The sequence below is a fragment of the Natator depressus genome, chromosome 20 (genome assembly GCF_965152275.1).
Source record: "Natator depressus isolate rNatDep1 chromosome 20, rNatDep2.hap1, whole genome shotgun sequence".
In the NCBI taxonomy this organism is placed as follows: domain Eukaryota; kingdom Metazoa; phylum Chordata; order Testudines; family Cheloniidae; genus Natator; species Natator depressus.
Genome location: NC_134253.1, coordinates 21952998 through 21967211, shown reverse-complemented (window position 1 = coordinate 21967211; position 14214 = coordinate 21952998). Strand labels below are relative to the sequence as shown.

Sequence of the window (14214 nt, the reverse complement as noted above, 5' to 3'; positions counted from 1 at the left end):
TACGGCCAGGATAGTGCAGGAAATTGTCTTCTCTGTCCCGTGTCCATGCAAGGATCCCTCTTCCCCGCCCCCTTGGGGCTGGGATCGATGGTGGGAGACAGTGGCTGGTGAACCAAGCCTGTTTCTATAAATAATCCAGAGAGAGTAGGAGACAAAGTGAAAGTAGGTCAGACAGACTGAGCGTCTGGGGGAAGCAGATGTGAATTCAATCCCGCTCTGTAGGGCTCCACGGGAGATGGCTGTGGGGACTAGAGGGTGAAGAGAGTGTGGGCGGGATAGTTAGCCAGCAAATAGCTGATCCCCAGAACCCTTTCAGGGCTGCCCTGTCCTGTGGGATCAGGGGAATCCCCGTAATCTTGGTCTCCTTCCCTCCAGCAGTGAATCAGTCACATCTGTAGGATGTTGTCCTGCTTCACTGGTGCATTTCAGGCCCTCGCCTGGCCTATTTCTCAGCCCTTTCTTTAGGGCAGGGATGACAGGACTAGAGCGCGGTGATGCCGGGTTTCCACAGAAGTGTTGCTATTCAGCGATTAAAGTGGGGGGCTCCTGGGGTTCTGTCCCCAGCTCTGGGAAGGGAGTGGGTTGTAGTGGAGAGAGTGGGGCGGCAGGGAGTTGACTCCTGGGTTGTGCATCTGTGACCCCCAAGAACTGCAGCACCCAGATCTGGATCTAGGCTTTTAGCTTGTCCCCTCCCTGGCGTCTGAGCACCAGTGATCCCCGGTGGAGGCAATTAACTTTATGCACCTCCGGTGTGGGGGAGACTTGCCTGTGATGGTGGGGGCAGGGGTGAGCTCTGGGTTCAAAGCCAGTCCCCTGCTGCTGCTCTGTGCTTGGCCTCGCTGCTGCAGCCATTCAAATCCCGTGAGCATCTCTTGCACTGTGAAGAGCTGCGGGACTTGTCCCTGTTGGGAGAAGCAGGAGGCAGCGAAGATAAAAGGGGCTCTCGGTACCAAATATCCCTCCAGATGCTGCAGATTGCTCCAACCCCCATCCCGCTTCCTCCCTCCCATGGTTCTGCGATCTGGCAGCAAGGACAGGGAGCCCGGCTGGTGAAGGAAGGTTCACCTGGCTGTATGCCAGAGAGTGGGACACTTGGCTGGTCCCAGGCTGCTGCTGTGGCTGTGGCAGGTTGTTTTAACCCCTTTGTGGGCAAAGCCCAACTGGGGTTTGTGACTTTCACGGCTGTGTGTGTGTGTGTGTGTGTGTGTGTATGGAGCACCCCCTTGTGGGCTGTTGGTGTCATTGATCTGTGATGCCTGCATGATTGAGAGAAGGCTACACACAGGCCTCTGCCCTTTGAGCTAAGGGGGAATCTCCTTCCCCTTCACCCCCCTTTGCTGGCAGCAGTAGTAGATCCCGTATCCTTGCATTAGGGCAACGTGATCCACGCATCTTAACGTCATTTGACTGGAGGGTTGTACGAGTGTCTCCTAGTGGGGTGCAGGTTGTGTGTCGAGGGGCGTGGACCAGGCACCCCAAGTGGCATGTTCAGCGGGGGGATAGAGGCACAAGTGCATTAGCCCTCCCTGACGGGGCTGTTCGGTCTGTCTAGGGGCAGGCACGGGGGTGGCGGTGTGGCGGGAGCGCACCCGCATGGACCTCTCTCTCGCCAATCCTCAGCTGAGCTGCCTTTTGTAGCCAATCAGGCACCGCCATCCTGCTGATACGCTTAAAATCCCCGGCCCTGTTGTGACTGCGTGCCTCTTCGCTGAGCCGGGGAGGGGCTGAAAGGGGAGCTCTGTCCGTCAGGCTGGGTGCCCCCCCTCCTGACTCCTCACACTGCTCCCTCTCTCTTTCCCTTACAGTGAAGGAGTTCCTAGCCAAAGCCAAAGAAGACTTCCTTGAGAAATGGGAGAGGCCCTCTCAGGTACTGTGCCCCCAACCCAGATCACCCCCCACCGCCGCCTAATCAAGGCCTTTGTAGCCCCAGGCTGATTACTCGGCAGTCACCCCCTGGATCTCTTTCCACCTTGCCACACAGCCTCTGCTGAGGGTCTGGGGTTATTTTTGCTCCTGGGGGGCAGGGCTGAGTGGACCATGTTGCTCTTCTGCCCCCTTTCCCCCCCCCAATCTGCCCTCTGGTAACTGAAGGGCCAAGAACTCTGTAGGTTGAACTCCTCTCTGCTGAGGGAGGGGGACACTAACCATGTGGGACTCCTCCTGATCCAGCCTGTCTCCCCCTCCCCCATCCTCCTTCCGAGGCTCCAGCGTGGTCGTCCAGCCCAGCCCAGCCCCAGATTGGCTCCCAGGGGGGTTGTGCTAACAGGGACCCTGTTCAAGGGGCCTCCATTTGCTGCCTGCGCTTGAGCGCAGTGCCCCAGTGCCCTGGGTCTGTCCCCTCTGGAAATCCCGCCTGGGGTGGTTGTGGATAATTCCTGAGGCAGAGCTGCTGGTCCCTCTGCAGCACTGTCACTTTGCTAGTCCTCCCGCACACCCTGTGTCATTAACGCCATGGCACAGATGGGGAAACTGAGGCCCAGAGGGGAAAGGGACTTGGGAGACAGGCCAGTCCTTGCCTACAGACAGCCCCCAACCTGAAGCAAATACTCACCAGCAACCACACACCACACACCAGAACCACTAACCCAGGAACCTATCCTGCAACAAAGCCCGTTGCCAACTGTGTCCACAGATCTGTTCAGGGGACACCATCACAGGGCCTAATCACATCAGCCACACTATCAGAGGCTCGTTCACCTGCACATCTACCAATGTGATATATGCCATCATGTGCCAGCAATGCCCCTCTGCCATGTACATTGGTCAAACTGGACAGTCTCTACGTAAAAGAATAAATGGACACAAATCAGACGTCAAGAATCGTAACATTCAAAAACCAGTCGGAGAACACTTCAATCTCTTTGGTCACTCGATTACAGACCTAAAAGTGGCAATTCTTCAACAAAAAAACTTCAAAAACAGACTCCAACGAGAGACAGTTGAATTGGAATTAATTTCCAAACTGGACACAATTAACTTAGGCTTCAATAAAGACTGGGAGTGGATGGGTCATTACACAAAGTAAAACTATTTCCCCATGTTTATTCCCCCCCCTCCCCCCGCCACTGTTCCTCACACATTCTTGTCAACTGCTGGAAATGGCCCACCTTGATTATCACTACAAAAGGTTCCCCCCTCCCCCTGCTCTCCTGCTGGAAATAGCTCACCTTACCTGATCACTCTCGTTACAGTGTGTATGGTGACACCCATTGTTTCATGTTCTCTGTGTATATAAAATCTCCCCACTGTATTTTCCACTGCATGCATCCAATGAAGTGGGCTGTAGCCCACGAAAGCTTATGCTCAAATAAATTCGTTAGTGTCTAAGGTGCCACAAGTCCTCCTTTTCTGTCTTCATATCAATGTTCTCAAGAACAACCCCAGTGCGGGGCTAGGGGGTGCTGTGCTGCAGGGAGTGGCGGGCTCAGTAGGGAACGCTCTCCCATCACAGTCAGTGCTGACCCTGGAGGGGCTGCCTTTCTGGTGAGCTATAAAAACCGAAGCTCTGACCCCCTCATGGTCAGTAAAGACCCCGCCAGTCTTGCTGTGCAAATCCCACTGTCACGAGCAGGTTCCTTCCTGATGCCCCCAGGACCAGTCTGGCCCCATATCAGGTTTGTTTTCCCCCTTCCAGAACACGGCCAGTTTGGATCAGTTTGATCGAATCAAGACCCTGGGCACGGGCTCATTTGGGAGGGTGATGCTGGTGAAACACAAAGAGACCGGGAATCACTATGCCATGAAGATCCTGGATAAACAGAAGGTAAGATGCTGGGGGCTGCCGTAGAGATCTGGCCTGGGGCCGTGGACTCCCCAGTGCGGAGGAGGGATTTGGGGCTGAACCCTGCTTAGGGACGCTGGAGAGGGGAGTGCGTGGGAGGCATAGGGGGTGCTGTGCCAGCAGAGGAAGATCTGATGTTGCTACTTCCTTTTCTCTCCCAGGTAGTGAAGTTGAAACAAATTGAGCACACCCTCAACGAGAAACGGATCCTCCAGGCCGTCAACTTTCCAGTCCTCGTCAAGCTAGAGTATTCTTTCAAAGTAGGTGTCCTTCGCTTGCCAGCCCGGCCCTGGGCTCTGTCTGCCCCCAACTCCCACAATCCCCTTGATTTGTTTCCTATTTAAAACCAAAGTTGTGCTGAAGGGGTCGAAGGGCACAGTCTGCATCTCTTGTATCCTGAGAACAAACCTTCCTGGCGTGACAAGTTTGGAGCTAAGAAAAATCAGTTTGGATCATTCCCCTTTTTCACTCTCTTCTGTTCTGCTTTTGACTCCAGGTTTTGAACAGTGATGCTTCCCCCCGCAACCTGGTCAGTTTTACTTTCGTTCCTAGTCAGTTTCAGTTTCCGGCTCCCATGCGCTGGCCCTAGGGCATGAGGTCTGGCTTGCAGGGGAGTCTCAGAGGAAGTCCTAACTTAACTTCATGCAAAATTGGCTTTGTGGAGACTTTGAAACCATCACGTGGGATCGTTTCCTCCTGATGGAGTTTCTGTGAAAGCTAAAATTCAGGCCCTAGCGATGGGGCTTGGAACCTCTTCCCTGAACCTGGATCTTGGGGCCTGAGAGCTACACCCTGTGTGTAGGAGGGACAGCAAAGGTAGTTGTGCCTTAGAGCTGTGGCTGGCCTGATTAAAGAGGGGCTGGCTCTGAAGGGAGATCTGCCTCCTGTCAGCCTGAGGTTAGTGGGTTGTAGCGAGGAAGAGTCGTCAGCTCAGAGGAGGCTGCAGGATAAATTGCAGCCCCTGCAGGAGCCTGGAGTCTAGGGTGATGGGTGTGTTAGCAGCAGGCAGTGCTGGCAGAGTTGTTTTCTTGGGGCCCCTCATCATTCTAGGGTTAAATAGCTTTGATCTCTGGCCCCTTCTCTGTGGAAGCTGCTACAATGGAAATAAGAAAAGGAGTACTTGTGGCACCTTAGAGACTAACCAATTTATTTGATCATGAGCTTTCGTGAGCTACAGCTCACTTCATCGGATGCATACTGTGGAAATTGCAGAATACATTATTATATACACAGACACCATGAAACAATACCTCCTCCCACCCCACTCTCCTGCTGGTAATAGCTTATCTAAAGTGATCATCAAGATGGGCCATTTCCAGCACAAATCCAGGTTTTCTCGAGAGTGGGGTGGGAGGAGGTATTGTTTCATGGTGTCTGTGTATATAATAATGGATTCTGCAATTTCCACAGTATGCATCCGATGAAGTGAGCTGTAGCTCACGAAAGCTCATGCTCAAATAAATTGGTTAGTCTCTAAGGTGCCACAAGTACTCCTTTTCTTTTTGCGAATACAGACTAACACGGCTGTTACTCTGAAACCTGTTACAATGGAAATGTCACTCCTGCTCAGTTCTGTGTAGCTCTTGGGTGACACAGTAGCACTGGGGCCAGTGGCTGCTGTCACACAGGCTGGCTCGCTGAGCCAATTGATTCTCCTATGACAGCGTAAAATAAATACCTGAATCCGCGGGTGTAAATGTGGGAGAACTTTGTTGAAATCAATGAGACCGCTCTGGATTTACCCCTCTGAAGTAGGAGTCTGTCCTGGTACGTGCTGACTGGGCCCCATCAAGGTACCACTAGGGTGTTGGGGCCTGTTTAGTTGGTAGAGGGTCAGGAAGGCCCATGTCATGCAGACCAGAACTGCCTGAGCAGGGAGACCAAGGATGGGCTACGCTGCCAAGGCTGAGCTCCCTTCGTCCCCTTAGAGACAGCAGGGTTCAGGCATTGTTCCCCGTACACTCTTGGGCACCCACCTTTACCCTGGTCCTGGGGCTCAAGTGGTAACCCTCTTAATTTAAGCACCCACCCTCACCCTTCCGTGGGCTCAGGGCGTCTCCTCACACTCTGCGGGTTTGCAGGGTCTTTTCCCAGTGAAAGAGCCTTACACAGAAATATCCTTAACCTCTATTTATTAACAGTTACTGTCACGGACTCACAGGTCGTGCTCACTCTTGGCCCCGTGCAGTCCCTGGGGGGAACCCCTTCAGTGCGACAGCCCTTCTCCAGCCCTTCTCGGGGGTCCAGTCTCTCTTGGGGTTAAGCCCCTCCTTCTCCTGGAACCGCACCTCTCTGAGCCTTAGCACACCTGTCTCTCACCGGGGGCCCCCTCAGGGAGTCCACTCGCTCTGGACCCCCAGGGCCTCCACTACCAGGGGAATAATGCAACCCTGTTCTCTAGACCGGAGCGCCTCTCAGCCGGCGTAAAACAGGAGGGTTTATTGAGCATCTGAACACAGCATAGGAAACTCTCAGGGCCCTCGGGCCTGCCCTCCCCCAGCACAGCACATCCAAGTCTCGCCTGCATCCAGGTGAGCTCTGCCTGTTCTCTCTCTCCAGTCCCGAGGCCCCCTGCTTCCCAGCTGGGCATCTGATATCACTTCCTCCAAACCCCGCCTCTGTCCATTGTCTTCTCTCCTGGTAAACAGGGTCGACTGGGCCTCCTCTCCTCTCAGCCCTCCTTTGGCCCCCTCTGGCTGGAACTGCCTGGTCAGGTGACCCGGGTCCTCTCTTCACAGCCCATTGTCTTCCCTCTGGCCAGAACCAGCTGTGACTCCTGAGCTGGGCCTTCTGGTCACCAGGTCACCAGTCGCTGGGGTATCCATTCTCCAGGCCATTGGCCGGGGTCCCAAGTTCCATCCCTGGTCCTCTGTAACAACAAACAACAAAGCCTGGGAATCAAGCAGGGAGAACTGGAAGTCCTGGCACAGTCAAGGAATTATGATGTGATTGGAATAACAGAGACTTGGTGGGATAACTCACATGACTGGAGTACTGTCATGGATGGATATAAACTGTTCAGGAAGCACAGGCAGGGCAGAAAAGGTGGGGGAGTTGCATTGTATGTAAGGGAGCAGTATGACTGCTCAGAGCTCAAGTATGAAACTGCAGAAAAACCTGAGAGTCTTTGGATTAAGTTTAGAAGTGTGAGCAACAAAGGTGATGTCCTGGTGGGAGTCTGCTATAGACCACCGGACCAGGGGGATGAGGTGGACGAGGCTTTCTTCTGGCAACTCACGGAAGTTACTGGATCGCAGGCCCTGGTTCTCATAGGAGACTTCAATCACCTTGATATCTGCTGGGAGAGCAATACAGCGGTGCACAGACAATCCAGGAAGTTTTTGGAAAGTGTAGGGGACAATTTCCTGGTGCAAGTGCTGGAGGAACCAACTAGGGGCAGAACTCTTCTTGACCGGCTGCTCACAAACCGGGAAGAATTAATAGGGGAAGCAAAAGTGGATGGGAACCTGGGAGGCAGTGACCAGGAGATGGTCGAGTTCAGGATCCTGACACAGGGAAGAAAGGAGAGCAGCAGAATACGGACCCTGGACTTCAGAAAAGCAGACTGTGACTCCCTCAGGGAACTGATGGGCAGGATCCCCTGGGAGAATAACATGAGGGGGAAAGGATTCCAGGAGAGCTGGCTGTATTTTAAAGAATCCTTATTGAAGTTACAGGGACAAACCATCCCGATGTGTAGAAAGAATGGTAAATATGGCAGGTGACCAGCTTGGCTTAACAGTGAAATCCTTGCTGATCTTAAAGATAAAAAAGGAGCTTACAAGAAGTGGAAGATTGGACAAATGACCGGGGAACAGTATAAAAATATCGCTCGGGCATGCAGGAGTGAAATCAGGAAGGCCAAATCACACCTGGAGTTGCAGCTAGCAAGAGATGTAAAGAGTACCAAGAAGGGTTTCTTCAGGTTTATTAGCAACAAGAAGAAAGTCAAGGAAAGTGTGGGCCCCTTACTGAATGAGGGAGGCAACCTAGTGACAGAAGATGTGGAAAAAGCTAATGTACTCAATGCTTTTTTTGCCTCTGTCTTCACGAACAAGGTCAGCTCCCAGACTACTGCACTGGGCAGCACAGCATGGGGAGGAAGTGACCAGCCCTCTGTGAAGAAAGAAGTGTTTCGGGACTATTTAGAAAAGCTGGACGTGCACAAGTCCATGGGGCCGGATGCGTTGCATCTGAGAGTGCTAAAGGAGTTGGCGGATGTGATTGCAGAGCCATTGGCCATTATCTTTGAAAACTCATGGCGATCAGGGGAGGTCCCAGATGACTGGAAAAAGGCTAATGTAGTGCCAATCTTTAAAAAAGGGAAGAAGGAGGATCCTGGGAACTACAGGCCAGTCAGCCTCACCTCAGTCCCTGGAAAAATCATGGAGCAGGTCCTCAAGGAATCAATTCTGAAGCACTTAGAGGAGGGGAAAGTGATCAGAAACAGTTAGCATGGATTCACCAAAGGCAAGTCATGCCTGACTAATCTAATTGCCTTCTGTGACAAGATAACTGGCTCTGTGGATGAGGGGAAAGCAGTGGACGTGTTGTTCCTTGACTTTAGCAAAGCTTTTGACACGGTCTCCCACAGTATTCTTGCCAGCAAGTTAAAGAAGTATGGGCTGGATGAATGGACTATAAGGTGGATAGAAAGCTGGCTAGATCCTCGGGCTCAATGGGTAGTGATCAATGGCTCCATATCTAGTTGGCAGCCGGTATCAAGTGGAGTGCCCCAAGGGTCGGTCCTGGGGCCAGTTTTGTTCAATATCTTTATAAATGATCTGGAGGATGGTGTGGATTGCACTCTCAGCAAGTTTGCAGATGACACTAAACTGGGAGGAGAGGTAGATACGCTGGAGGGTAGGGACAGGATACAGAGGGACCTAGACAAATTAGAGGATTGGGCCAAAAGAAATCTGAAGAGGTTCAACAAGGACAAGTGCAGAGTCCTGCACTTAGGATGGAAGAATCCCATGCACTGCTACAGACTAGGGACCGAATGGCCAGGCAGCAGTTCTGCAGAAAAGGACCTAGGGGTTACAGTGGATGAGAAGCTGGATACGAGTCAACAGTGTGCCCTTGTTGCCAAGAAGGCCAATGGCATTTTGGGATGTATAAGTAGGGGCATTGCCAGCAGATCGAGGGACATGATCGTTCCCCTCTGTTCGACGTTGGTGAGGCCTCATCTAGAGTACTGTGTCCAGTTTTGGGCCCCACACTACAAGAAGGATGTGGATAAATTGGAGAGAGTCCAGCGAAGGGCAACAAAAATGATTAGGGGTCTGGAACACATGACTTATGAGGAGAGGCTGAGGGAACTGGGATTGTTTAGTCTGCGGAAGAGAAGAACGAGGGGGAATTTGATAGCTGCTTTCAACTACCTGAAAGGGGGTTCCAAAGAGGCTGGATCTAGACTGTTCTCAGTGGTAGCAGATGACAGAACAAGGAGTAATGGTCTCAAGTTGCAGTGGGGGAGGTTTAGGTTGGATATTAGGAAAAACTTTTTCACTAGGAGGGTGGTGAAACACTGGAATGCGTTACCTAGGGAGGTGGTGGAATCTCCTTCCTTAGAAGTTTTTAAGGTCAGGCTTGACAAAGCTCTGGCTGGGATGATTTAGTTGGGGACTGGTCCTGCTTTGAGCAGGGGGTTGGACTAGATGACCTCCTGAGGTGCCTTCCAACCCTGATATTCTATGATTCTATGAAACTCCCTCTCCCGTCACCTCGTTCAACCAGTAACACCCAGGGAAACTGAGTCCCACCCCCTCTGCATGCAAACCATTGAAGAAAACAAGGAAAAACCAAGAGAACCCCCCCCACCACTTCATCACTGTTGCCAGAACAGAATACACGTGCTACTCATACAATGCCCATCACTCCCAATAAGGCGGATGACCTCTCCTTGCTGGCCAGTCAGGATAAGGTCATCCTGGGACTCCAGCTTCTGCACGGTGTGCTTGGCAGGGTGTTGAGGTCTGGTAGCGCTGATCTTGGGCTGTGTCCTGGAGCTGGTTCCCAAGAACTTCCTTTTGGACCCCAGTTTATAGAGTGAAACTTGAGTCCTGCTTAGCTCTGGACCCTCTTTCCAGGGCTAGCTGGAAACTGACACTGGGCTCGAGGGCAGAGGCAGTGGTCTCCGCGTGCGCGGGTGCTTAGTGCTCATGTTCTCATCACTGAGCCGGGTCGGGTCTCACTAGCGGAATGGTTTTGTTGGGCTCAGCGAAGTTACTTCGGAGGCTGCTCTTTGACTTTGCAGCCGTGAGAGAGGATGGAGCCAGCCTGGTCAATTTCACACTCTGCTTTTGACCAGTTTCACTTCCTGCTTCTGCTCTTTTGGGGTGTCCGACCTGGCGACACATTGGGTTTCCCCTTTGATCATAGACGTCACAGCTGGGAAATCCATCTTATCCCCGCCCATCCCTGCCCCTAAACCAGAGGAGGGGGAGGGGTTGAATTTTCTAGGGCTCTAGTACGAAATACTCCAAACAAATAAAGCTTGCGCCCTCTCATTAGTGAGTCTATTCCCCAGCCGCATCTGTGCAGCAACTCCCACTGCAGGTGTGTGCCTGGGACCTTTGGCACCACGGCGCAGCCCCTCTGGCCCTTGAGCCAAAGGAGTAACAGCAGCAGCTGGTGGCAATAGTAGGCTGTTATTGCCCAGACAGCAGGTGCACTGCATTGTGTGCTATGGGGAAGCCAGGCCAGTGCATCAGGCTCCCTTGAGGCATGTGGGGTTAGTGCCCTGAAAAGGATGGGGCTAATAAAGGAGCAGGGGTGTGGTGAGCAGCTTCATCCCAGTGTCACAGGCACTGACGGGGGGCCAGAGTGGCTCCATCCCTTGCACTCAGTTTCCTTCTAGGATAACTCCATTTCCTTCTAGGATAACTCCAATCTGTACATGGTGATGGAATACATCCCGGGCAGGGAGATGTTCTCCCACCTACGGCGGATCGGGAGGTTCAGGTGAGTGTTGCCACGGGAGCCAATGTTGGGGACAGTGTCACTAATGGTTAAAGCTGGGTGGCGTTTAGACTCCTGGGTTGTATCCCTGGCTCAGGGAGGACAGTGGGATCTAGCACTTAGAGCAGAGGGACTGGGAGTCGGGACTCCTGCGTCCTATTCCTGCCTCTGCCATTCACTCCTTGTGGGAAGGGGGGAGAATCACTCTGTGCCTCAGTTTCCACAGCTGTAAATTTGGGATTTAGTTCAGTAGAGAACTGGACCTTTTATCCACTAGCAGCATCTGCAGCGACACTGGCTTTGATCCTCCTGCTGCAGGGTGTGACCTGATCCCCAGCTGGGCTGGTCAGGAAGGGATTCCCCATGGGGAGAGCTGCTGAGGTCTTCTGCCAGCATTAGCCACAGTCAGTGGCAGAGATGCCAGGCTAGATGGAGTCATGCTGGAAGGAGCTGGGGGTCCATGGGTGTCTGTATTGAGGCTAGGAGCGAGATGCTGGTCTGGGAGGGGCTTGCCCTGGGTTGCCAGGCTGGATAGAGTCAGGGGTCTAGCAATGGTGGGTGGGATGTGTGTGCTAGGGCTAGTGGTCTGGCTTGGGCAGATGGGGCCACCGGGCCGATAAGGGTTGGGGCATCTTGCCTGGGGATCTATAAGGAAGTTGAAGGTGTGGGTGGCAGGGGACCGAGGGTGCTGGGCTGGCTGAGAGGGGGCGGATCTGGCCCGGGATGCCCACATTCTTCTCCCACCTCATTGCAGTGAACCTCACGCCCGGTTCTACGCTGCTCAGATCGTCCTGACCTTCGAGTATCTGCACTCGCTGGATCTCATCTACCGAGACCTGAAGCCAGAGAATCTCCTGATAGACCAGCAGGGCTACATCAAGGTGACGCTGCCGCCCCTCTCCCACTCCTTCCCGTCCCCATCCCAGTGCTGGCTCCTGGCTCCCTGGAGTGATCTCCTGCCTGTCCAAGTCTCTCTCTGCTGCCATCCCCTTCCCAAAGCCAAGACACCCCCAGAAACATAACACGGATAGAATACATCAGTCATCTGCTTCCTCCCTTTCCCTCCTGCTGTCACAGCCCCTGGGCTGATCCAGCTTCTCCCCTCTCTGTGTTTTGGCTCCAGGTGGCGGATTTTGGTTTTGCCAAGCGGGTGAAAGGCCGAACCTGGACTCTGTGTGGGACCCCGGAATACCTGGCCCCCGAGATCATCCTCAGCAAGGTACACTGGGGAGGGCCTGTCTGCTGCCTGATCTCTAGCTGATCCCTGGCCACCAGGTGGTTCCTCCCGGTCCCCAAATATTTGGTGAGTGACCCTGGCCTGCTTTCCCTGGGCAGGGTTATAACAAGGCTGTGGACTGGTGGGCTCTGGGCATCCTCATCTATGAGATGGCAGCTGGTTACCCTCCGTTCTTCGCAGACCAGCCCATTCAGATCTACGAGAAGATCGTCTCTGGCAAGGTATTTGGGCTGTGGGAGGGGACACTTGTGTGATTTTGTGTGTGTGTGGGGGGGAATTTCGCCAGCAAAAGGGGGGTTCCAAGTCTCAGCAACCGATCAAAGAGATGCTCACATGCTGCCCCCCACACACGCTAATTCCCTCACATGCTCCCCCAATCCCCAAGACATGGGCATCCTCCCTGTCATGTATCCCATTCCCCTGCACCCCAACACATAGACCCTCCCTTGCCACATACCCCTGTTCTCCAACACATGGACATCCTCCCCACTGTGTCCCCCACACATGGACCCTCCCTCGCCACGTACCCCTACTTCCCCAACACATGGACTCCATCCCCCACCCCATCACCATTGGGCTCCCTGTAACTCTCATGGGGACTCCTGGAACAGGTGCCTTTGGTTTTCTTATACACTGTTGTGAATTGCAAAACTCTCCTCAACCCTGCTGTGTTGCAAGACTAAACATTCCTTAAAGACATCCATCATCTCCAGGCACTGGTAGAGCACTCATCACCATAGTAACCAAGAGCCCATAATATTCCTCTGTCCACCCCAGCGCCTTCTCGCCAAGGATCTCCAAGCACTCGTTTCAGACACAGTCAGATTTAAACCTAGTGGAGTTTTAAAAAAACAAAGTTGTGTGGCCTAGTGGAACTCAACAGGCCTGGGTTCTGTTCCCGGTTCTCCTACCAGCCTGCTGAGTGACCTTGGGCAAGTCACGTCTCCCTGTGCCTCAGTTTCCCCTTATGTAAAATGAGGATAGTGGTGTGGCAGCCCTGCTTTGAGATCTGTAGAGGAAAAATGCTCAATAAGAGTTGGGGGGCTGCTGCTAATGAACCATTTCAGCTCCTGTGTCAGTCCTCAGTAGCCTGAGGACTAACTTCTTGTCCACTCATTGTCCTGGAGTGTTTTTAAAGGGCTTGTTATTTATTATTAGGTGTATTACAATAGTGCCTACAAGCCCCAGTCATGGGTCAGGACCCCCCTGTGCTATGGGTCTCTACATTACTAGGTGTATTACGGTAGTGCCTAGGTGCCGAGGTGTAGCCCAGGACCCCTCTGTGCTATGGGGCTGTACATTATTAGGTGTATTACGGTCCTATCTCAGCCCCCAGGCATGGCCCAGGACCCCCCTGTGCTAAGGGCTGTACATTACTAGGTGTATCTATGAATCTAGCCACGAGGGCAGGGCAGGTAAAAGCCAGACCTCTGTGTCTCCTCCCCACCCCAGGTCCGGTTCCCTTCTCACTTCAGCTCGGACCTGAAGGACCTGCTCCGGAACCTGCTGCAGGTGGACCTCACCAAACGCTTTGGCAACCTCAAGAACGGGGTCAACGACATCAAGAACCACAAGTGGTTTGCTACCACCGACTGGATCGCCGTCTACCAGAGGAAGCTAGGAGGGCGGCGGCAGGCAGAGGAGGGCCTGGGTAACTCCCACCTGGTGCAGCCTCTGTCAGCAGGAATTGAACCTGGGATCAGCAGTGCCCAGGCCTCTAGGAGCGCATTGGTTACTGGGACTCTGTAGCAGGGTGTTGTGGCTGGGTCCAACCACTAGGGGGAGATATGCTCACCCAGCATTGGTTTAAAGTCGGGAGCCCTCAGTCACCTGTTTGTAACATGGTGGCAAAAGCAAGGTCCTGTCCCCACCCCCTGAGGATAACAGCCTCCTTCTGCTGCTGCCAGCTAATGGCGTTATTCCTCCATGTCTGGTGGGAGAGGGCTGTGCTGAAGGTTCTGATTAAAACCCTTCTGATGATGCAAGTGGGGGCTCTTACGGGGATCCAAGGGGCTCATGACCCCCTGCCCTTCCCTGATTGCAAAGTGAGAGGAGGGGGTTCTGGCTAGATAAAAGGGGGCTTGAGGAGGCGCTGGTCCTGCATCCCTCACCTGGTTGCGTAGGGGCCCGATCCTGTATCCTTAAGAGTGCTGGGGGCCCTGCTCATGGGCTCCTAAGCGGGGTCATAGGCTCCCCCTTCCATGATTGCAAAGTGTGAGGGTTTCTGGCTGGA

General features: G+C 53.4%; 1 protein-coding gene across 1 annotated transcript in view; it reads left to right on the top strand.

Moving 5' to 3' along the window:
* Positions 1-13973, top strand: part of LOC141974786 (cAMP-dependent protein kinase catalytic subunit alpha-like) — a 29840-nt gene extending 15867 nt beyond the window's left edge. The window contains exons 3-10 of the mRNA XM_074934745.1: positions 1806-1867; positions 3635-3763; positions 3943-4041; positions 10665-10747; positions 11499-11625; positions 11868-11963; positions 12080-12202; positions 13434-13973. Of these exons, the coding sequence (XP_074790846.1) occupies positions 1806-1867; positions 3635-3763; positions 3943-4041; positions 10665-10747; positions 11499-11625; positions 11868-11963; positions 12080-12202; positions 13434-13730 (1016 nt within the window). The 3' untranslated portion in view covers positions 13731-13973. The remainder of the gene's footprint in view (positions 1-1805; positions 1868-3634; positions 3764-3942; positions 4042-10664; positions 10748-11498; positions 11626-11867; positions 11964-12079; positions 12203-13433) is intronic.
* Positions 13974-14214: the final 241 nt, after the last annotated feature.